Source organism: Pleuronectes platessa, chromosome 4, assembly GCF_947347685.1.
Source record: "Pleuronectes platessa chromosome 4, fPlePla1.1, whole genome shotgun sequence".
Classification (NCBI taxonomy): Eukaryota; Metazoa; Chordata; class Actinopteri; order Pleuronectiformes; family Pleuronectidae; genus Pleuronectes; species Pleuronectes platessa.
Genome location: NC_070629.1, coordinates 27,164,938 through 27,190,240, shown reverse-complemented (window position 1 = coordinate 27,190,240; position 25,303 = coordinate 27,164,938). Strand labels below are relative to the sequence as shown.

General features: G+C 43.3%; 1 protein-coding gene across 1 annotated transcript; it reads left to right on the top strand.

Annotated features, from left to right (window-relative positions):
* The first annotated feature begins 3,700 nt into the window (after positions 1 to 3,700).
* Positions 3,701 to 22,458, top strand: LOC128438748 (calcium-binding protein 7). Its single transcript, XM_053421425.1, has 5 exons — positions 3,701 to 3,806; positions 19,032 to 19,175; positions 19,311 to 19,423; positions 20,900 to 21,050; positions 22,328 to 22,458. Exons 1-5 carry the CDS (start codon positions 3,701 to 3,703, stop codon positions 22,456 to 22,458), a joined length of 645 nt encoding a protein of 214 aa, XP_053277400.1.
* Positions 22,459 to 25,303: the final 2,845 nt, after the last annotated feature.

Sequence of the window (25,303 nt, the reverse complement as noted above, 5' to 3'; positions counted from 1 at the left end):
GCAAAGGGTTGTTTGGTTCTCTGGGGCAGACAGATCTGAGCACAGGGGCAGAATCACAGGGAGCCCTCGTCTCACACAGGCTCCTTACAGAAGAGGAAGTGTCCACATATTCTACAAATGTCTGGGCGCTGTTATTTATTTTTGAAATATGGTAAATCCTCAGACATAATAACTTTTCTGGCAGGTAGCCTGACATGAAATCACAGTTTTTCACTCCCTCTCCCTTTAATCTGCAACAATTCAATCAGGCAGCTTGTGGGCTCCTCTCTCGTCAAGACTTGTTCTATCTGAGGAGGAGGGAATGGGGACGGACAGAAGAATTAACTGGGTGACCAGTTTAATGTTTTTATGACGATTGTTTGCACTGATGAGGGGAGAAGTTTAAAAATCTGCAAGACAAGTTGTCATTAGAAATCAAAGGAACGGGCCTGTTCCCTAATTTGATTCAAAATAACTTTACAGTATTGATCACATAAGTAATAAGTTCACTCCCAGATTGTCATATAACTGTTATTTTGTACTGTCCAGGTACATATCAAACATTGAAGGACATGTTTGACCTTTGTTTGAAATTAATCCATGTTCTATAGATCTATGAAGTAATTCAGTCCTCTTATTTCATCTAGATCCATTAATCATGACATTATTAATGTCTTTTTTTGAATGAACATAAGCTCCTTTGTGGAGGTAAGAACAACATCCATCATGTAAACATGCTACTCAACTTCAAAGGCTAAAGATTGAGTGACAGGTCTTCTTGTCATCCTGTTTATCAATGAAATCCAGTTGATTCATTCTGCAGCTGCTCTGCACTTCTCCGCCGATAATAAATGATGCACAAGTCGTTTTTTTAGTGATTATTCAGAAACTGAAAGAACTCGAACACATAATGAGTTTTCATCTCGTGGTGGCCACTTGGTAAAGAGGAGCTGAGCTCGCGAGCAGATGAAGAAGAAGAAACTGTTCTGCCAAACTGCCGCAGGGTGAAGAGGAGCCCAGGCCTTAATGAGGGAAGTATTGGACTCCTGAATCCACAGTTGAATCATTTGGCTTCAGAATACTTGGAATATTCTGCTGTTTTGCACAAAGATGTCGGTCATTTTTTTGCTCTTCTGAAATTCACAAGTGTATAAAGTCGGATTCAGACTCACACCTGCTGCGCTAACGAGGCTATAAAGGCCTCAAATGAGGGCGAGAACAAAATGATGAAATGTGATTGTTTGTGTTGTTGTGTTTATTACTCTTATCTTACTGCAATTGTCATTAATTAAAATACAACTCGAATAAGCATCCATAAATACACATAAAGACCTGTATGTGTACATGTTTAATTTAATGGTGGATCTCATTTAAATATTAGATCATCCGCAGTCACAGCAGCTTGTAGTGACCTGACTGATCCGAGCCGTCTCTGTGGTGGACAGGTCAGTGGACGTCTAGTTCCAGCAGCTCCCCTCTCACACTCACTGAAGTTGTATAACAACAACCTGACAGACCTCAGGCTTGTAACCTAGCGGGGGACAATCATTGAACATTTCCAGGGACAAAGGGGGGCCCCTGTGATGCACCGAAGTCCAAACACTGAACCTATCGGATTTCCAAAGAGTTCTGACCTTCAAAGTTTCCTCCCGTCGCGAGGGCTTTCGGTTCGGCTGGTTTAGTAAAAATAAAAACAAGGCGCCACACGTTACCTTAGGATAGAGAGTTAGCGGTGCCCTTTGTGGCTGGTCCGTCGAGCATTAGGGAATGGCAGCCAGCACAGTGGACGTCTCAAAGTGTGGACTCAGTCGATGCTGCATCGCAGTGAGCAAGTAGGGGGGGGGGGGTTAGCTTTCTAGGAGGGATATAAAACTTTTCACACATTATTTATAACCAGGACCGAGCTGTGGTGAATAGGTTAACAAGAAAATTCAATAGAGGACATTTTTATGATTTAGGTCGATTTAGTTGAATACGTATTTTTCCACTTGGTCTCAATGTCTTAGTCATTGAGCTGTGACTGATATTGAAAACTTTCAGGCTTCACAAATCTCCCAAATAAGTCCATTCACATTCCTTTCACCTTATACTTTTCTCCATATTTAATATCCAATAGATCCTGTGAGACTTGAAACAATCATATACAATCCAAGGGTGACTGTGGAGCCACGAAATTGACTTTTAAACATTTCCATAACCACTTTGCATTAATATATAACATCTCCCAAGGTCATTACTGCAGTCTCTGGTCCAATAACTGCAAGAGCATTTTAAAAGTCATGGAAGAAACTCTGGGCTTCTGAAACCAAAGTCTCACCGAGGGCCCAGAGAAGTCGAATGTGTATATTGATTTAAAAGGAAAGAAAAGGAGGAGAGAAACACCTGATGTGCAGGCTGCTGCCAAAGAGAGGGATCCAATCAGGGAACTGATTAGAAAAAGGGGGAACTGCAAAGCCAAATGGTAACAACAGTTAATGTCACTGGGTTCGCTCTGCACCAATCCTGCAGCTAAACTGGAAACAATGAGAGAGAGAGAGAGAGAGAGAGAGAGAGAGAGAGAGAGAGAGAGAGAGAGAGAGAGAGAGAGAGAGATTTATTTCAACTAATTTTCTTCTCTTCTTTGTTTTGCCTCTTTCACAAACTATAAAATACTTCCTGCTATCGTGTCCTGGAGCCTCGGTCTACACAGTCCCATCAGTGTTGATGCGGTTTTACAGCGAGACGCGTAATAAGTGTCCGATCATCAACCTTATGGATCCTCATTCAGGCAAATGGCTGTAATATTGTCTTATAACTTCAGTGAGGGCGGGGGGGGGGGGGGGGGGGGGGGACAGGAAACCAACCGTTCAGACACAATACACGTGATCATCAATCACACTTACAATAATGCTCATGGTGAGAGGGACACACACAGAGGGAAGGGTGTGTGTGTGTGTGTGTGTGTAGATATATATATGAGAGAGATAGTTGGGGGGGCGAGAGGAGACTGACTACATATCTGATGCGCGCACGGTGCAGCCTCCTCCATAAAACACTGGGAAGGACGGAACAACTGGATCGCAACGCGCCCCCCCCACACCAACCCGCATCCATCACCAGAGCTTACGAGGGTCCGGACGCGCGCTCACCTGCCACCTGTGCGCGCACGGGGAGAGACACACGTTTAGATTTTCGGTTCATTCCCACCGTGGTTCCCTGTGGATTACATGAAGGTGTGTGGACCGTGAGGACGGAGTGCGTCGGGCGGAGAGCGCGCGCGTGTGCGTCCAACAGGTGGACGCACGAATTGACCAGACACACAAACTCCCGGTGGATTGATTGATCACCTGCTAATTTATCCCCCCCCCCCCCCCCTATCGATCGAGCGGTTCTCAGTTGAGACTCAACTAACCCGCGCTCCTTCGCTCCTCCTCAGATGTGGAGCGGGTGCGCATTGTCTCGCTCTCAAGTAGTTTCTCTCTCCAGCGACTTGAGGGTTGTCTGTTTCTTTTCCACGCAAATAATGAAACTGCAATGAGGTAAGACGCCGGCTGCATTTTGTATTTTGTCTTTCATTGAACCCAAAGCGAGGTTTCGGCGGACACGCTGCGGAATCCACCGCTCGCCCGCATCGTCCACTGACGCGCTGCGGGTCCCTCGGTGATCGTGGGGGGAAGTTGGGATCCTCTCCGTGGGCACATCTGCATGTCGAGGGCGCAGGTGGCAGCCAAAGGTCGCAGTCATGCCGATGCATCCAGTCACCTCCACGTTGATGTACCGGGGGATCTGCACCATCCCCGACATGCTGTACAGCCAGCCGGTGAACCTGCCCGAAGACGAAGTTGAAGGTGAGATGATGATAATGATGATGATGATGAAGATGATGATGATGAGGAGGATGATACCTGCTCGTTTTCACCTGAGTGTGTTCACACTTACAGATCAACATAGGATCTGGTTGTTTTGTCTCATTGTGTGTTTGTGGCTGTGGTGGAGCTCGTTCAGCACCATGGACAGCGCACAGAGAGGTTTTAATTGGCTTGTGGTTCCTCATTGATTTTCAATCCCCTAATTTTCTCCTCATCTTAACATATGAGACACAATCTTCCAAAACATAATCAACCACTTTGTTACCTGTGCTACTCAAAGATCAGATAACTTGTTTAATTGGGTTCCATCGATTGGAGATATAGATTTGCAGATGAGTCAGAGGGTCACACATTCTCTTCTCAGTTCTGGAGCCGGTTGGGAAAGAAAATAAAAAAAAAGCATCTCTGCAGCTTCTCTTCCATGAAGTGTTGCTCCCTGAGATAATGAGACATTGTGCCTGAGAAGAAGTAGAAGCTCCTGGTTGTAAAATTTGAATCATGGAAAGTCTGATTTCACCGAGTTAGATATTCCATATTATTTCTACATATTTTCCAGGGAAGCTGTGGAAACTACAGCTGCTAAATTATTCAAACAATATGCATGTTGAACGTTTCCTTCTCTCCGCATCAGACACATCCACAGCTCTGTAGTCACAGCTGATTCCCTATGAAGTAGCCTATCACCCCCTCCTCAACAACCATGACACAGGACAACTATTCTGAGCAGTTGGTTTTCTTTTCCAGTATCGTGAGAATATTCACGCCTGCAGCCCTTTTGTGATGTGAACCTGTGACATATGCACATTATCACCCAGCAGCCCCTGGGACATTGCTCCAGGTCCCGAGGCGTGCGGGATGACATTAGGGTTCGTGCATTGTTGTCATGTTGTCAGTGCGGTGAAGCTGAAAAGTGGCGTCCCTGCTGAATTATTTGTTTTTACTTATCTCCCGTCTTTATTAATCTGCAGCGTTCTGACAGATCTGAGTGCTTCCGAGAGTCAGAGAGATTATCGTGGATGCACACGTGTCTTTAAAAGTGTTGCATTTCCCGATGAGGCTCTGACCAACAGGTGTAGATTACAGACAAGCTGGGTCTTGTGAGGGATCTGTCAGGGGGGACTGGTGCAGAGAATCCCTGGGAGAAATCTGGAATAAATGAACTGAACCCGGAGTCGAGTCAAATTACACAGCCACACGCGCTTCTTTGTGTCGTATGCAAAGGAGTTCGGGCTGAACATGAATTGGTTTTGCCTTTGAAAAGATGTTCAGAGAAAAGAACACACACACACAGCTCAAAAAAAACATCCAGAAATGACGAGAATAGAAGCCAAACGAGTGACAATGTGCCTCCTGCTTTTGCCTCTGCCCTTTTTTCTCCTCTCAATGAACTGAGCCTGCGATAAAAGAGAAGTGTCAACAATGCCACAAGTGATCTTTGCATGATGCCATACCTCTGTCATGGCCTTGCATCAGTCGCTTCTCTTCCAAGTCAAACATGATTTGCAGTGTAAAAAGAAACGGCATGACAGAAATAGGTTTTTGCACCACATGTTTCTGCACTACCCCATCTTTACTTTGCACAGGAAGAACCAGAGGTGCCACTCATTGACAGAGGAAGCCGTTAGGTTGTTGAGACATGAGAAATCTCATTTCTGTTTCAGTCTTCAGCTCCCCACTTAAATCCACAGTCCACTCTGGGTGCAATAAACAGACAACACTTAATTTTGACTTTAACTACTCAAGTCTACTTGCACTCTCTTGCTGCGGTCGCTCTCACCGTGAGTCGTCTGGGCTTTACAGTTCAACGTATAAATGTCAGTTTGACCGGAGAGGCGATAAGTTGTGTTGTGCAGAGAGCAGGAGAACAGGAGAGCAGGAGAGCAGGAGAGCAGGAGAGCAGGAGAGCAGGGGAGTAGGAGAGCGGGAGAGCAGGAGAGCCGGAGAGCCGGAGAGCGGGAGAGCGGGAGAGCTGGAGAGCGGGAGAGCAGAAGAGCTGGAGAGCGGGAGAGCAGGAGAGCAGGGGAGCTGGAGAGCAGGAGAGCAGGAGAGCATGAGAGCAGGAGAGCAGGAGAGCTGGAGAGCTGGAGAGCAGGAGAGCTGGAGAGCAGGAGAGCTGGAGAGCAGGAGAGCTGGAGAGCAGGAGAGCAGAAGAGCTGGAGAGCGGGAGAGCGGGAGAGCGTGAGAACGGGAGAGCGGGAGAGCGGGAGAGCATGCAAGAGAGCAGGAGAGCAGGGGAGCAGGGGAGCAGGAGAGCAGGAGAGCACGAGAGCACGAGAGCACGGGAGCACGAGAGCAGGGGAGCAGGAGAACAGGAGAGAAGGAGAGAAGGAGAGCGGGAGAGCGGGAGAGCAGGAGAGCGGGACAGCAGGGGAGCGGGAGAGCAGGAGAGCGGGAGAGCGGGAGAGCGGGAGAGCAGGAGAGCGGGACAGCAGGGGAGCAGGAGAGCAGGAGAGCCGGGGAGCAGGGGAGCAGGGGAGCAGGAGAGCAGGGGAGTAGGGGAGCAGGGGAGCACAGTCATGCTAACAGCGGTGACAGAGGCTGTTTCAGCCGCAGCAGAGCAGTGATCCCGTGTGAGGGACGACTGGCAGGTTGCGAAAGAGGCCCAGAGGAGGTCGAACGCTGCTGTCGTCGTCCTTGTCAAACAAGAGACTCACAACCTTTTCCTGCCTGAAAGCACGAGACTGGAATCACAAAAACACAACAGGGCCGATTGGTCCTTTGAAAAGCATCAAAAGTGACTGAATAAATACTTTAAAGGCAAGATTCAGATGTTCAAACCTCACATTGGAAACAAACCTGCTGCCTTTTGTGTATTTTCATCAGCTCAGAGACGATGAGCAGTGCAACAAGTGTAGAGCTGCAACGTTCTGCTTCCAAGCAACATGTTGCATTTGGCATATTTATCATTTTATTGGACTTTTATTTTTTTATTTGTGCTCTGATTTTCTTTCTCGATCCTTTAAACGTCAAATGTGTAAGATTTAGTTTAAAGGGATTTGTTGACAAACATGTTAAATAACAAATATTATCATACTGATGTTTTTATTTGGGTATAATGACTTTAATGTGTACATTGTTGTGTTTGCGTAATGGGAGCGGGTTTTTCTCTGTGGAGGCCGCCATGTTGCACCACCGTGTTTATACGGTAGCCAAGAATGGGGTACTACAATAAGCAACTTCACCAGTAGATGTCACTAAATCCTACACACTGAACCTTTAAAGCAACAGGTCCATTGAACTAAACATTGTTTTATAAGCTTGAGACAAAATATGTTGAAGTAGAGATGCCAAAAAGTGAATTTAAACTTGTTAGCTGTTATTTCTTGTGTGTGTCAGAGACCTCCACTGGTGTCGACCATAGCTTTTACACACCAACAACATCTGAACTCACTAATAGATATAATATGATTTATCAATACAGTTTTCTAACCCTATAACAGGATGACATACTGACAAAAGTCTAGTATATATATAAAATATATAAAACATAAAGAAGATATAATGCTCAGTGTTCAGCAAAAGAAAGAGATACAACTTTAGATGAAACAAAGACTGATCGATTTTCTGATGATTATTCTAATTGTAAATATGCAAGAGTTGGTGCTGAACGACCACAAAGGTTGAGGAGGTACATTTACTGCAAACAGAGGGATTCATGGAACTCTAAATCCTGCAGATGCTGCAAAGGTCAATAAGCTCGAAATTATAATACGTATTCACACACAATCTGGAGGTTCTGTCAGTCAGATTTGAAAAGCTGTGACGTTTCATAGACGTTGATGAGAGACGTGCTGCAGCTCGAGCGACTGACTCCACGTCCTGTCTTCATCTCTTGAGAGACGGATGAGAACGGGAAGTCTGGAGTGTCACATGCATCAGCTCTGCTGTCAGGGAGACAGGCCTTTGTCACGAAACCAAATTGCACATTAGTGTATATGTGTGTGTGTGCGGGGGGGCATGTGTGAGGACAGGAAGCCGGAGTCCCATTGGCACACATAGCCACAGACGGGGTTTTCAATTACTGGCGTGGACACCTCAGGGAATGGACCAATGGCACCGTACTCTGTGAACCACAAGCCTGTCAAAGATGTAATTGGAAGAAAATCCTATTTATCTGATGCTGGGATAAGCCTTTGTGTGCACGTGTGTGTGCACGTGTGTGTGCATGTGTGGTAGTAGGTGGGGGGTGGCAGCAAGTACCTTAATGTACGATGATGTGAGCATAAATTGAAAAGGAGTCCATATTCTCCATTTCCCCTCCCACACAAGAGGGAGGGAAGAACAGTTGGTCATATTACAGGAGCTGAATATAGTTTAGACCTCCTCCACCACTAAAACACACACGTACACACAGGAGCAGACACACACACACAAACACACACTGTCAATATCTCTCCAGGTGGAATTAAGTGGGTAGCCCATTTCCACACTGCCCAACAACAGTCCTATTTGTAAGCAGCTTCAAAATAGTCCCAGGGCTGAGCTTAAAGTATTTGTAACAGGTCCCTGAGTGAGGCTCATGTAAACACACGCCAGCAGTTTTCTGTAGGCACAAGCAGAAACACAGGACTGGAGCAGAGTGTCTGCATCTTTCTGACAAGTTAGTGACCAGTGCACAACTTCAGCAGCTGAAGAAAACACACAAAATGAAACCCACACACGAATGAAACCCACATTTAAATCCAGATCTTTGTATGATAGAAAATAAGAGCTTCTTCCCTGGTTCCTAAAACCTCCTCCCATCAAGTTTCATGATAATCCATCCAGCAGTTCTTCTGTTAAAACCTTCATCATGGAGGCAATCAATTATAAACATGTTTATGAAGATAATCATTCACATTTTCATTCCTTTCTTTAGTCAATTTGTAGATGAATAAAAGCTTCAAGGGATTAATTCAATTGCAGAATTAGTTATTCCTCCTGAGATTTGTCCCAAAAAAACTAAAAAGCACATTTATTCCTTTAGAACCAAGAGTGAAAACAGAATTTATTCATAACTAATCAGAAAACACTGACATAAAGGTAAATTAATTCATTTGAAAAACACAAGCAAGCTGCTACACAAAAGAGACGGTTTTCAAACGGCTGAATTTTATGAGTAAAAAAACCTGAAAGTTACAGAAGCAATTTATTACAGAAGCCCCCGAAGACTCAATCAACTCGTAAAAAAAAGTGGTAAATACTCTGTTGAAATCTCAGTCAATATGCTTCTTCATCTTTTTTAAAGTAAGTTGACAGCACAAAGTAAAGCTGTTTTTACTGGCAGACATCTAAAGAGAGAGAAAGGCAGCCAGGACAGTTTTATAACTAAAAACAATTCACAGGCATCACTAAAATAACAGTTATACAATATATATATATCCATAAGCATGTTTAACGACATGTGTTTTCCCACCTCGACTTCATCCATGTGATTGGTTCACTGCAGGAAACCTCATCTTCATCGCTGCCACACACACATGAAAGTGAATCCAGAGACACAACTGTCACAGGTGCCGCAGCATCACAAGAGCGACTGTCTGCACTGATCAGAATCACTGCAGACGACTAAGTTCCCTCTGCAGTTGTTCTGCGGCAGAGTGACGGGGGGGGGGGTTCCTTGTCTCGGGATCAAACACAGATTGGACTGTCACCCCCCTCCCTCAAGAGAGAGGAAGCGGAGATGTAACAAAACAGGAAGCGGAATTCCAATCAAGGGAACAAAGTCACTGAGCCCTATTTCTTTGATACAGAGCGACAGTAGAAACACGAGCTGATCAGTCCCACGTTGTTACGTTTTGGGGATTGGATTGTAAATAAAGACGGTTCTGCCATCTTGAACTGGTGACGCCAGAGTCCATGGAGTTGTGATTGTGTAGTCGAGGTCGCGCAGCTAAACACACTCGACCAACCGCGAGCCAGTCTCAGCTCTCAATCATTATATTCATCCCGTTTTCATTACATCAAATAACGAGTCAAAACCAAAAATACCCAAAGTTAGTACTTCAAATAAGTACTTGAACAAACATTGAAATTAGAGCTACACAAAATGACAGAAACCGACATATTGACGTGTTGACATTTTTATTCGATATATGTTCCATCTACTAACATGGAGGAGACAGAGTTCATGACCTTTACTGCAGCCAGCCACCAGGGGGTGATCCGGATTCACAATCATAAATCAAAAAAATGAACAACACTCCAGATTCTGAAACCAGTTCAGCACTGGGAAATCTCAGTATCTTTGCATAGATCATTTATCACAGCCTTCAAGTCTCCATTAACAAATTCATTTCACTAAACGGAGGTTGTTCCGTCTCGATAAGAGTTTAGTTTGATTTGTGGCAGAGACAAGTTTGAGTTGGATGTGAAGTCTTTTCGGTAAAGTTAGTTAAAATTGGTAAAATATTCACTTGAGAGGCTGAGACTGTGAAAGTTGCTGCCATGTGCTTGTGGACCCTCGACACTAATTGGGTTGTTTTCGTTCTTGTGCGTCTCCCTAAGTCACAAACACACACTCTTTTCATCAGGAGCTCAGACTTGCTCGCTGCGTGTCGTTTTCTTTCGGAGCAGTTTGCCTTCAGTAGCAAAAGTTGAACACGCAACTGGGACTTATTTTTTCTACATTTTGTCGTGAGTTGTTCCTTCAGCACTTTTTGGGGACTTTGCAGATTTTTATTTGACTGACAGCTTCGCATTAAATAAAAACACTGCCTTACTTTGTGTTCCTGACGGCATAAATCGCCTGTGAGCCGATCTTGATGTTTCTGCACGACTCCCACTGAAGCTGCGGCAGAGAAACATTGACTCATTTCTTTTGCCCTGAGGTGGAGGGTTGACTTCCACTCCTTTGGAAATACTTACATGAATACAAATGAAGATATTTAAAGACATCGGCATCTGCTTGGCAAGACAGAGAAATTATGCACACAACGTATCGCTGGTGCAGAATGCGTGGGCGTAGCGGGGGGGCGTTCTTCCAAGGGGTCAACTGAGACCATTTTTTTTAAATGTAAGCTGCTCAGGGAAGATTTGGACAACAACACGTTACAAAAAGTGACCAATCGTGATGGTAGGAGATGTGCCGGCTCATTTTCAGGAGTATGACACGTGCACATGATCCCGACGCATTTACCTAAACACATATTTATCTCTTCTGCTCACTTCAGCTATTGAGAGGAAGGCTCTCTCCCAGGAAATTAGACTCATTATGGTTTTCCTATTGAAAGAAACACTTTGATTTACCCCCAGATAAATCCCCTGAACAGACTGTTTGTTTCTCCTTTCAGAGATAAGAGCCCTCGAGCGTGTTGACAGAAATAAAACAAGTATTCTCTCTCTGAAAAAGACAATCGAGCTGGAAGCTGGGGTTTTTTTATCCACTGCATGCCAACACATCACAAATCTCCACTCTCTGTCTTCTGTTAAATCCTTTTTGACTTCGTTACAAGTGTGGGAAACATCCGTTTGGAACCCAGACGGATTTGGTTGGTGATTAACAAAGAAGAAAAGACTCGGCGGCATCAACAGCGCCGAATGCTCTAATTGTTAAATTGCTCCAAAGTGAAAACCCTCTGTCGTGTTTAGAGTCAGAATTTGACGTCGGTGGTGTTTGATTTGTGAGCATCTACCTGATAACACACTCCATCACAGGACGGGGAGGCACAGTGAGAGGAGAGAGGGGGAAGGGGGTGGATCTGTAGTAAAATAACACAACACAAACCTGGGTGAGGAAGTAAATACAAGACAGGAAGATTAACTTCATCCAGTCGGACCTGCACAGAGGTTCGACACGGGGAGGGGAGGTGGGGGGGGCTCGGATCCTTCTCCTTATTGGGAAAGCGGTCTCAGACTTCTGGTCCCCTCCGTATGCAATCAGGGCCCAGAATGATAAATCTGGTTTTGTGCGTCACGTGAATGATGGAGAGTCACCTCGCACAATCTGCCACACAGACACAGGCAGGGGCAGGAATGGATCTGCAAATGGCCGCCTGGCTTGTGTTACCCGGCCGGGATGAGACGAGCGGCATATGAAAAAAAAAGAAGCTCTCACTTGACATAGATGGTGATAAAGATGTGAGCCACAGGTTGGATCAGTGGAGTGGATCTGCCTCAGGGAAAGGATTCAGTCTCCGGGTTGTTCGCTTATAGCATCGATACTGGAAAGAGGAAAAAAGAAAACCTCTGTGTTAAGTGTCGGGCTAATTGGTTACGAGTCATTTCAGGGCGATTTTGACACTTTAACATTTCAGTTTTTCACAGTCGGGCTCTCCAGGTAATTACTCTGCACATGTTAATGATGTGTGATATTAATCTTCGTCTCTCTGCCAGAATTCCAGAAGCCAAATTCCCAAATGGACAATTTAATCCTTCAACACTTCAATTGTTTTTTTTTCTTTGATTCACATGACTCTATTACATGGATCCGCAAAGAAGCTGATATTTTAAAACTATCTTTAAATCTCATATTAGACAGAGTGCTGCATTCATCTCCTGTTAACCAGCTGCTGTAATCCGGTCCCTGACAGCCCACCCGGCCAAATTGGGTTTTGTTGGAAAACATGTGGTGCAGATTAGCGGGGGAATATCATGAAGTGCTGTGATTACGGCTGTCGGGTCGGATGAAGTTAAGTCATTTATTCCCATTATGATCGATTGCCACCAAGGAGCGGAACCAGCAGACTTTATTACCTGTGAAATGAACTGAGATGAGTTCTGGAAGGTGAAGTGCTCTCTCTCTCTCTCTCTCCCGGGTAATATCTCCTCCCTTTGATGAGCAATACCTCAAAGTCTACATTAGACAATAATAAAAAATCCCCGCCTCAGAAGATTGCACCTGTTTATAAGTGCTTGGCGAGGCGATGACGTAGTGTGTGTGTGTGTGTGTGTGGGGGGGGCTATAGGGGATATTGTCTCCAGCTCAGCTTGGAATGAAAACTCGAGGCTTTGGAAAAACGAGAGGGAGCGAAAAGATATATCGATAAATCCCCCTTTTCCTGCAGGAATAGAAAAACAAAAGAAGGTGAGAAAAGGGGCTGAGATTAAAGTGACTTTAATCATTCAAGGTCAAATGGAGGAGATGATGCTGGTGAGGAGGTTCAAGCGCCTGAGATTCAAAGAGCAGGGAGGGAGTTCCTATCCAAACCCAGACGAGGGATTGTCCCTAAAGACCCAGACTACATAGACTCTGCCATATCCCCCCCCGATTAATACCCCAGAACCTTCTTAGAAACCCTGTTATGGTAACATTTAAATCTTCTGTGGTTCCAAGTTGGCCCAATCCAGCTAAAGATGGATTAATATTGCTATGGGGTGTTTAAAAATAGTCGCCCGAGGTTCACACACACTCACACACAACACACATGTACACAGACACAGAGCGAAGCCGTGTTGCTCCTCACACTGATAAGGTCTTACATAAAGAGTGGGAGTGCTGCAATTACTGATCCAACGCAGCCCAGAGCAGATGCAGGTCTCACTGAGGCGAGGAGGATCTCTGGCTGACAGAACAGGGCCTGGATCAAATTCACGGACACATCCCCATCCCCCCAAAAAAGCGTGTAATTAGCAAAAACCTTTTCCTGATGCTAAATTTAGCACGAAAAAGGTGTAAAGCTTTGCTCCAAGGGAATATTCCCCATGTGATCTGTTTCTTTTGCTTCTCGTTTAAGACAAAGATCCGAGCTGTGTTCACTTTGGGGCTGTGTCTTCTGCAGACTCACAGCAAAGAGAAGGTGGATGTCAGGCTCCTCGTTACCTCCGCATGAATCAGCTCCGTTTCCAAGTGGTTCCTGCCTTTGTCTTCACAGACGTTAAACCAGATTGATATCAGTGCGGCGGTGGAGAGCGATGCAGCCAGAGCACGCCGCACCTTTCTCTTGTGGGAGGTCGGCGTTCAGATGTTTGCCTCTCGCAGCTCGCGATCCCATCTCGGGCTTTTCATCCTCTGTGGGAGCGAAGCACCAGGGAGAACGTGGCGTCGCGTCTTTGAAGGCCAACAAGCACCTCGCTGACTTCAAAGCAAACAGCACATCCCAGTGTTCTTCCACTTTCAGCTAAAGATATTCACACCTCCTCCGAGGAGCTGAGGTCCCGGAGAACGAGTGTGCGACGCAACAACAGCTTCTTCTCAATGTTTAGATAAATCATGTGTATATTAATAAGGTGTAAAAGTTAAAATGATAATAACTAGAGGGTCATTTATTTTCAGCTGAATCTATTTGAAAGCACAGTCTTTCAGAAATCATGTTTAAATACGACCAACATGCAACAGTGAAGATGCTGTGGAGGAAAATAATTGCTGCTGGATAATTTTTTATGTTTTACCTTAATTTAGTAAAGAAATGTTATTTAATTGATTTACATTAATGGGCGAGTTACAATATGTTGACTCTGATGTGTCAGTAAAATGTTCAAAGATTAGTTTTCTACCAAGACCACAGCATCATTAAACTCTAACAGGCCAAGGTGACAGTGGTCTGCCTTAAAGAAACACCATGTAACTTTCACTGAGCAACAGCGCCCCCTAAGGCCACATGTGGTGATTAATCCTGTTTGGCTCCATGTCCGAGCAATATAATATATATATATATATATAAGAGTCCCAGTAACTGAACTATAACACAACTGAACGGCGGATATTACCCACGATCCCCGGCTTCCTGAACCTGAAGAGCTGCTGCTGTAACAAATCCACCAACATCTGCCTCGAATTCTTCATAATTTAAGGTCCCGGCTGAATATTGAAGATAAACTCTGGTTTTCAACTGATCTTCAGCTTCACTCTTCAACCTGCTGGACCTGATTCTGACAGTTGAAGCTTTGACTCTCAGGCAGTTCTTCTCACAGGAGATCGACCCTCTCACCAAAGTTACATAGAACAGATGTTGAGGGTGAGGAGAGGGAGTGAAAGAGGAAACTTTCTCCCTTGCTTTGGAGCCCTGAGTCACATTCAGCAGCCTGTCCCTCACATGTTGCTCTCTTAGTCATTGGTCTGCATGGGGAGAGTCCTCATGATAGATTCTTACCCGGAACTTCGGGAGTGGTGTGGTGAGTGGAGTGGTGAAAACAGGCTCATCCTAACTAGCACCACAACTTAGTTGGTAAAAAATATCAGGTAGTAAAGATCAGCTCAGATAAATCAGTAGAAATTAAACACGGAATTAAACTAAGACGTCTGTTTTCGCACCCGAAAAATCACTATTGTGACAATCAAGTAATCAGTGATACTCAATTTGATCATTGCAATCTAATCAATGAAAAATGCCAAACCTGTTTTGGGGGTTCGGCCTCTGAAAGGTCAGGATTTGTGTTTATTATTGTTCACTGTTCATGCTCAGGTTGTGAAGCGCGGCTCAGACTAAACAAGAGATCGGATGATGTCTCCTCCGGCTGGGGGAACTTGTGACTGCAATGTTTTATTGTTCAACTCTCTTTTCATACAACTAGGATGAAAATAATTTGTATTTGCAGCCCAGTAAATCCCAGTATACCTGCGTCAAGTCAAACCATTGTATGTTATATACAACATGAGGAATTCACCAAGAGTGTGAAATAATATTTTGTAAAAAGAAAAAGGCTCTACCCACTGAACATTGTTTTACTTCTATGATTTGATTTAAATCACATGAAAGTGATTTTAGCTTCCGACCCAATTACATCTCTTTTCCCTCTATTGGGTCAAACGTGTTAATTTTCTCACACAGTGGAAATGGAAGATTATCGCTGTCTCTCCAGGGGGTAATTAAGATAGAGGTTTATCTCTTTGAGAGTTGATCTATCTCAGAAAGAGGAATTAATTATTTTGGGATGATTATTCAACCTCTGTTAGTCGGTCTGTTTTACTGTAGACATGTTTTCCTTCCAGTAGCTCTGTCCTGATTTCAAGCAGAGCCAAGCACTTTTCAACAATACATTTATAGATCCCGGCTTTACACTTTCATATCTCACTAGAGATGATAAGCCAATTATCTTATTTCAGGACTGCGGCCTTTGTATTCTATAAATGGCTCATGATAGGGTATCAAAATCCTCCCACGACAAATTGCTCACATTTCTATTTCTACATCGAATACACGGTGCACCGCTCAGGAGTCGCTCACCTTGACCTTCGATACAGCAAATAAAGCTTTCAGTGTGGGGGGGGGGGGGGGAGAATTCGCCGAAACTGTTTTGGCAACTGATTTGGGAACGTGTTTGCCTCCTGCAACTTGGAAACATGTTCAAGTGTCTAGTCTGTTCGGTTTAATTGATTACGACAACACATTTCCTGAAGCCTCGCTGTAGGATGTTTAACCCAGACTGACACACACACACACACACACACACACACACACACACAGACACACAGTTTCCTGCCATCGTCGATATTCCACGTTTTGTTTTCCCACTCAGATATTTGTCACATATTGTCACCCTGACCTGGGACGTTTGCTTTTGTTGTGACACGTCTGTAAATCAACAGCAATTCACATTTACAAGACTCTGAGCTTTGGGGGGGGATATCGATAAAGTTTGTTCAATATTACGCTTAAGTTCTTTACAAACCCTTGTGTGAGATGTTATATTTTTTTAGTTTTGCATTGTTTTGCATCACTGATCACATTTTGTTTTGTTTTCATTCTTCATTGAAGATCCTGTAATCATATCTTTTCACTTCTCTGATGTTTTCCTCTCCATCAGCCTCCTGCAAACATCCAAACGTGTTTTTAAAAGCAACATTAAAGAGATTTACAGACATGATTTACAGAGAATTCACACTCAGCATCATCCTCATCTTAAGATTCTCCTGCTGCTCTGCTCGTTTGTGTGCTAATCAGACGTGTGACACGAGGATGGGACAACTCCAGGATTGTAAGTGACTGGTTGGTGGATGCCCCTGCATGTAAATGAAGGGGTCTGGTCCCTCGTGAAGAGTAAACAAGCAGAGGATGAGGACGGAATATGCAGCAGCGCGGAGGAATTACCTGTTTGACAGTTTCCTTCACGGCGTCACTGTCAGAGTGTGTTTCTAACAGTGTGCTTTAGGACTGGGACATCTTGTTGATGAGCTTTGGGTTCATATAGAACCTGGTGTTTTGTCTGTTTGGGAAAGGTGGATGTGTAGTTTGTTTTCGGTTGTTGTTAAACTTGTCGCCACCGCAGTAGATCATCATCTTGATGTGGTTTAGGACGACTTTTCTGATGCAACCTGGGTCCAGGAAAAGGAAATGAGACTAAAGCATAGAATGAAAACGTAAAATGTGGATCAACCCACTATTGTGATTCAATACCTGCTCAACTACAGGGGGAAACTGACTTCAATTAAACCAAATAAAAAATGTGAACCAGTACCAATAGAAAACATTGTAAAGAAAGATGAAGGGCTTTTCTTGGCTATAGGATCTGTAAAAAACTAATTAAAACACATCAAACTTCACAAATATTAAAGTGTCTTATTTTTATACACAACAACACAATATACTGCATGTCCAAAAAGTGGAAAAATACAAGAAAGCTTCCAAAACAGAAAGTAAATGGAAGATTCTGGACTTACAATTTCTTACTACTTTCGAAGTAGTAGAGATGACCTTGTGTTATGTTTCACACACTAAATACCAAATACCAACAATTACCAACAGAGCAGCAGCTGATCCACTTCTACCAGATACTAACACACACACACACACACACACACACACACACACACACACTCACACACACACAGACACACAATGATCAATATATTTTCAGTTTGACTTGAGCCTCTGAGCCTTGACACAAACATCCTAAGGTTCACTAAATATTTCACAAATCCACACATGGATCACGTTGTTGCAGATGTTCTTGTGCTGCAGAGTCAGTTTTCTTTGACTCATTATTTTACTTTCACTACGTCACCTCTTGTGCATATTGGGTTCAGCTTTCACTGTCAATCCTTTAACTGGGAACATACTGGTCTGATGGAATCTAGGAAACAGCTGAAAAGCTACACTCTCCTGTCGTGTGCACCCGGAACATTTCCTCTGGAGGTTATTTTTGGCATTAAAGCTGTTCAGAGTTTGGCAGCTGTGTGAATAAGACTTCATAGGTTTGATTCATCCCCAGAAAATTTAAAATATAAGAAGGCAGCGAGCTCTGCCCTATTTTTCACTTCAGTGTTAAACTGACAGCCGCAGCCTCTTTGCAGAATGTGGTTTTACACATGTGATTTTCATCAGCTCATAAATACAACACATCACTACAGGTTGAACCAGCTGATTATTGACTCAACCGAAGAGGATATGTTTTTGCTCCTTTCTCTTTGTATGTTTGTTGGTTTGTTTATTTGTATGTTAGTTAGAAGGAATACATAAAAACTACTGAACTGATTCCTACGAAACCTGGTGGAAGGATGTGGTATTGGTGAGGGAAGAATCCATTTTATTTTAGCGTGGGTCCAGATCAGGGAGCAGATCCAGGAATTATTTTATCATTTTAATATTGTATTTACCAGGAAATAATTAATGGACCTTGTTGAGGAGAACCAGGCACATTCAGGGAACTGATATTTACGAGTGTTTGAATCTTTTTTACATCTTGATTGAATGTCAGGCCTTGATCTAACGTTTTTGAATGATTTTGTCAGATCATAACTTGTAATTGATTCTTTTTACTGTGTTGTATTGATAATTATAAGTCTCAATAGTCTTTCAACACTGTGTAATGCAGTAGGCTGAAAACAGTTTAGGACATTTTAGAATCTACATTTCAGTTAAAAAGTTGTCATATTTTGCTCAGATGTGAGACTTATCTTATTGGACTCATGTTAGACGTGGAGTCCTGAGAGCATTTCTGTTTAAATCAAAATAAAAGGCCATTATACTAACTCAAGTTTTCCGATGCCACAGGTTTGACTCAAGGTCGACCTCCTCAGTCCAGTCAAAGCCTTTAAACTGTATTAATCCCCCTGAAGGTTAAGTTTCAGGTGCAGCCAGAGAGAAACGCTTTTTAAATACTGATCTCAGCTCTCTTTATTTATTATACATCGTTTTTTTCTCATTGAACTGGTGGATTCTGTTCTCTAAGCTGCCAACCCACATATAACTATGACTCAAGCATTGATGCAGCATAGCAAATGTGTCTTTGGTGCGTTGACCGTTTCCTGCTCTCATCTCCCTCTCTGCTTTAAGACTTGAGCTCATCTGTGTGTGTTTGTGTGTTTGTGTGTGTGTGTGTGTGTGTGTTTGTGTGTTTCCTCTGCAGAGATCCGCGAGGCCTTCAAAGTGTTCGACCGCGATGGAAACGGATTCATCTCAAAGCAGGAGCTGGGCATGGCCATGCGCTCCCTCGGCTACATGCCGAACGAGGTGGAGCTGGAGGTCATCATCCAGAGACTGGACATGGACGGTGAGACACAACCACAGATTGATAATCATCTGAAATCACACTATAGAATAGAAACTTGACTCTATTTGTGTAGTGTAGTGTAGCACGTGGTGAAAGCAGTGAACGACAAACACCAACTGTTCCTCCTCTCTGCAGGCGATGGCCAGGTGGACTTTGAGGAGTTCGTCACTCTCCTGGGCCCGAAGCTGACGGCAGCCGGGTTGCCGGATAAGTTCCACGGTGCCGACTTTGACTCCGTCTTTTGGAAGGTGCTCATTAATTCAGTCACTCATTTCCTGCCAATTAGAGAGAAGACAGAGCCTCTGCCACTTGACGACTGTAAAGGAAAACCAAAATTAATGAATATATTCACTGTCTTTAAAGGGAGAGGTTCGGATTCCCTCAGGAAATGTATCCTTCGTCGAGACTCGGACTTCTACGTCTTTGTGTGTGGCTCCACCATCAGTCTTTATGTAGAACAGCCAGGATGTATTTGCAGGCACCATATTAGATCATACTTCATAGAATCAACAACTCTCTCTGACACCGGGATGGGAATGAAGGGGACGGCGCTCGTGTCACAACCGCCTTTGTTGCAGTTACGTGATAACAGAGCTGGAGAAGCTGCTGTGAGAAAACCGGCTCCAAATTGATTGTTAAAGCAAGGGGGGGGGATTTATGGGAATTCTCAGCCCGAGCCTCCTGCTGGGAAAGCCAAGAAACCCGAGGGATTGTTGAAGAAGCTCCATAGCTTCACGTAACATTATATAACTGAGTCGTAGTATCAAGCGTGAGCTGCTGGAGTGATGACTCCCAGCCTCCGGTCACTCTGCTGAACTGCAGCTCTGAGTAACACGGTCTCTACCAGCAGGCACCGATCCAGGATTAGGTTTTTAGTTTTTTCGGTCTTAGTCATTCACGTTTATGTTATTTGACTCAGATTTTACATAATACCAGTGCTGGAAGACAACCAGTGACATTTAGTCCAAAAAAGTATTATTTTTGTTACTGTATACCATGTATTTTAGGCACTACTACTAAAAGGTATGTGCAGTATGATCCAAAGACAGTAGCCATAATGCATACTTTTGATACTTTCCTTACATTTTGATAATAATACTCAGGTACCAAAATAGATTAATGAAGAATTTTGTTTTTTTTATACTGTAGTACTGATAGTTTGGTTCCACCACTGTATGATGCACTAGTATTTTTCATAATATTGTTAAATATAGGTTTTAGTTTTAACCTTGAGTTAAATTTTTAGCTATAATCCTTTTAAATCTACATTTTAGTAAATAATTGTCGGACGTCCTTCTGTTTCCCTATTATATTACAGGTAGTTCATTATTAGCACTTTTAAATGTGGGTGAGAAAACAAATTAGCAACATATTAATGAGGTTTGTCCAACATGCTGCTGTTTGAACTCGGTTTTCCAAAAGTTAAACCACACCGCTTAATCACCACATAGGAACTTCCATTGGAGGGGACCTTGAATTCTGGATGTCAAATTAATTCAGGTGAAACATATACAATCTTTGTATTTATAATGTATTTATAATTCCATAACCTAATGACTTAATAAAGTTAATATTTTCTGTACGGCTGTTATTGTTCACTCCCTCTTTGATTTGTTGGTGTGCCTACATGCTGTATGCATAAGCATGTGTGTGTGTGCTTGTGTCCAGCCTTGTATCCGCATTAATGTTCAATTACATGTGTGTGTGTGTGTGTGTGTCTCCAGACAGACATGCAGAAGCTGACGGTAGAGGAGCTGAAGAGGCTTCTGTACGACACCTTCTGTGACCACCTCTCTATGAAAGACATCGAGAACATCATCATGACCGAGGAGAACCACATAGAGAACCCTGGGCAGTGCCAGGTGGATATAGACAGTAAGGAAGAACCTTTAATAACAGACCTGTGCTGTTTATGTTGTGGTTTGGAAGAATTGGCCAATCTATGTGTGGGGATCTTTGGGCCACATTAGCTTTTTTTACAAGTGGGCCACTTTAGGCTCACATCCATTTTGTGCAGGAGGCCAGAAGTGCTGTATCATGGCCTTAAGTGGCCCACGTGCGTATGCTATTTGGTCATATTTTATTTTAAAATGTAAAAGAGTAATTTTCACTAAATCGCACACAAACACTGGACATTTCACCCCAGCTTATTGTTTTGTTAAATCAAAAATCCCTGATTGCTTTAGATTGTGACAGCAAAGATAGACAGGAAACAAGGGGGGCAGAGGGAGGGATGTGCAACTGGCATTGATCAAATAAAGTTTTATCCTGGCTCTGGGCACCACAACAACATTTTTATATTTTTCAATGAAACAAATGGTCTGCATGGCTTTGATCTCTGTGAAATTACTGAAGTACAGAAATCCTCCTTATATGATGTTATAATTGACTGCGCTATAGTGAAAGTGCCGCCCCATCGATACACAGAGTCATTGAAATGCAAGAAATCCCTAACGGAAGCAGATGTGGAAAAGTGTCTGCTCTAAAATAAAGTAAATTATTAAATCATTAGAAAATAGCTGTAATCTTCCTTAAATGGGGAATTTTGCCAGGGATGCAATTGAGGATTCTTTGCTTTTTTACGTGGTTCAAATGGTCATTTTCTTAAGTGTAACTTCAACGACTGCTGGAGCCTTTACAAACTAATCTGTGGTTTTCAATAAGAAACTCTTTTGTGAGGTGTTTTTCTCTGAGAACATCAATTACCTCTGGAGGAAAGACAGATAAATCAAAAAGCTGAATTCATTTTAAGCAGCTATAAAATCAATAATACACTTAGCTCCGGTCCGACTGCTTCGGCTCCTTCCCCGGATGCTGCTGCAGGTACGCTGCACCTTCTCTCTGGCGGCTGCTGGTTTGATGAGCGTTGTTTAATATGCCAGTCAGGTGCCAGTCCATTTGTGTGTTGTTCCAAAACTCCAATCAACAATTCAATCTAGATGCAGTTACGCAGCATACAGGTGTGAAAACAAAGATTTATTGGCTCTGTTCATCCCGTGTAATTGTAAGGTTCTGTGATGAGCTCTTTCATTCAGAAATAACTATCAGCTGTCTTCCAAGCGTTAAATAACTCCTGATTCAATGGACCTTCAGGTATTAGTTTCCATCTGCCTTTCCCTCTCATCACTTTTTTGTTTTACGTTTCTGTGCAGGTTCCAGCCCGACGCAGCATGTGAAGCAAACCTGTGTGCGCAAGAGCCTGATATGCGCCTTCGCCATCGCTTTCATCATCAGCGTCATGCTCATCGCAGCCAATCAGGTGCTGCGGAGCGGCATGAAATAGGAGCTGTGGCGTTTTCAGCCTTGACCACCACCTAAAGGCTGCCTTACAGATACATGACTGAGAGATAAAGCTAGCGAAATAAAAAATAAAAGAATTCTAAGGACAATCACCCAGCTGTGAAACAGGCTACCACACGACTGCTGGAGGCACCAAGGACACCACAGGTGCAGGACTCTGTCTTGGTGACAGAGACAAGCTAACAGCTCATGGAATACCAAGGACAACAGGACCTCACATATAAAGAGACAGAGGCGTGTGTAAACTTGGACAGCTGACAATACATATCACTATTCGTAATACAGCATTTAGTATTCATTAGCTATGTGCATTTGAGCAGTGTTGCATTCACTATGGTGGCAGCTATAGAGAGACGTGTAGTGACTGTCCAGTTTTGTAATTTTCAGTGTACCATACGGTTAATTATAAAAGAGTAGAAAGAAATCTGTGAAATATTGTGGGGAACATTGAAGAAAATGTATTCCAGAGCCTGGAAAAGTGTTTTTTTGTAAGGTTTGGTGTGAACAGCAACGTGTGGGGGAGGTGCATGTGGTGCAACATTGTTCAAAATAAAAAAAATAACCTCTTGGGAATAACAACAGCGTGGTAAGAAACTGGCAGGTGTGGGTTTCCAGGGACGTGCCCATGATTGTGTGGACGGTGTCAGTCATTCACATGCTGAGGGGCTTCAGGCGGAGCAGGGGGCGAAGCGGGTCAACACCTCTCAGGAGGAAGGTGTTTGGGTCTGAAGGCGAAGGTAACTGGCTGGAAAGTGGCTGGATAGGCAGTAAACACTCAACTCTGTCTCCACAGGGGGGAGGGGGGGGGGGCTTTGCGGGCCTCGGAGGGTGACCATCATCTATGCATGAAGTGCATGGATTTAAAAAAAAAACAGTCGTCTTGACACATTTGTAAAAGTTCTTATCAATGTATTAATCATTATGACTGTGTAACAGAGCTGTTCTCAATACTTTATGACAACTGTGAGCAATTGTTTGTGGCGCAGGGTATCAGCAATCACAGCAACAGTAAATTATACTACTGCATGAAAAAGAAGGGCTGCTTTAGTACATGCTCGTGAAAAAACTATTTCCCTGATCGCTACTCTGTGGACGTTGTGCCTCACACGGGGCACCTGATGATCGTCTCTTACAGCAACCGAAGAGCAAACTCCTTCAAGACGTTTAAAGAATATGCATCAAACTGATCTAGCTAGGGTTGGGGGTGTAAATCTGCAGGACTCTGTTGTGTTCTTTTGTGTCTTTTTTGTCTGGAAGTGTTGCTATAGAGCAATAACTGTGTGTTAAATAGTCATCAGAGGAGTCTCGTACCGACGGACCTACAAACTGTTGAGGTCAAAAAAAGATTTTATAGCACTTTTCGAATTGGAGTTTTTGGCAATACAACAGACTCTGGGTCTGATGTTCAAACAGTGAAGATCACAGACGAGTGGACACCTGTGTGTTAGAGGCTGCCCGTTGCATTGAAGAGAGACTGGGGCCAAATCGTGTAAACTGTTGCAATAAAACATTAATATCTGTGAAGCACCACATTAAAGGTTTGTTTGGATGTAGTGTAGATTGTTATGCATGCATCTGGGTCAGGTCTGTCACAATTGATGTGTTTTGTGCATTTGAAGCGACTTCAACCAAAGCTTTGGGGAACCAACACAACTGGGCCACTGAACAAGAGCAAGCTTAGTAAGAAGAGACAATAAAAAAAAACATTTGAAGTATTAATAAATCTGAAATCCCACAGTTACCTATGCTCACTATTTTAGTTGACACTGTAGAAAGGATTCAATCTAACCTGAAACCAGCAAGGGGGGAGGGGGGGATATCTCAAAGCCAAAATTTGAATTTTTGACAGGGCAGCATTGTGTTTGAAAAGTCAAAAGGAAAAAGCCCTTCACAACGCCTTCAAAAATAAGACAGGGAAATAGAGAGAGCTGAATAATTCACATCTCATAAATATCCCCCTTTAGGTTCGCTACTGGCATCGCCCCGAACTTGGATCTCACACGAGAGCCGCAACCTGAATTAGACTTCACCCTCTCGCCCGGAGCCAGGCCGGATAATGATTATCTGAGGCCCTCGGGCAATTTGTCAGAAGTGTTGAGTCTGTGGGGGAAAACACTCCGATTAAAAAAAGAAGAAAAGAAAAGAAAAGAAAGCTCTGTTTATTAACTAATACCTTTGTTTCCATTTTGCACTTTAAGATGTGTCTCCGGGCACAGCAACAACTCACCGCCATGATTGTTCATCCATGTTTAGATATAGTTAGGCATAAAATTACTTTACCATAGATGTATATTTTTGTGAAAGGAGCAGTATAGAATATTTACTGACTGACAAATGATAATGTCTCATTAGTTTTCTATCATAGAATTACAGAGGGAAACATTCTCACGCGGAATAAAAGATTCATAGTTTGATTTGTTGCCTTATTCTTTGAGACACTTTTGCATAGATGTAAACATACATGTGTCATGGGATTATTGTTTGTCATCAGAGCAAAATATACAAACCAATATTCATTTTCTTTTTACAGATGAAAATACCAGTATGAACGTGTTGATAGTCTACTGAATGTTATATTTCCATTGAACTGTACTTTGATACTCGTCTTCGGATCTTGCAAAAATGTTTATTGACCATGTGATATCTGTTCATAGACTCCACCCGATGTTCTTCTATGTGTGTGGAATAATATTTCACATGAATAAAAATCATACGCCGACCGTGTTGCGTGTCTGAATAATTTTTCGATTGTCAAACCCCCAATCACGGGGCTGGAGACGACTCTATGAAATGCTGGGGATCAGTTTCACGGTATTGATTGACATTTT

What these genes read in the sequence shown, in the direction of transcription:
- LOC128438748 (XM_053421425.1), top strand. Translation starts at nt 3,701, where the DNA reads ATGCCGATGCATCCAGTCACCTCCACGTTGATGTACCGGGGGATCTGC. An exon ending in TTGACTCCGTCTTTTGGAAG is followed by an intron (nt 19,424 to 20,899) that starts GTGCTCATTAAT and finishes GTGTGTCTCCAG; the next exon opens with ACAGACATGCAGAAGCTGAC. An exon ending in GTGCCAGGTGGATATAGACA is followed by an intron (nt 21,051 to 22,327) that starts GTAAGGAAGAAC and finishes GTTTCTGTGCAG; the next exon opens with GTTCCAGCCCGACGCAGCAT.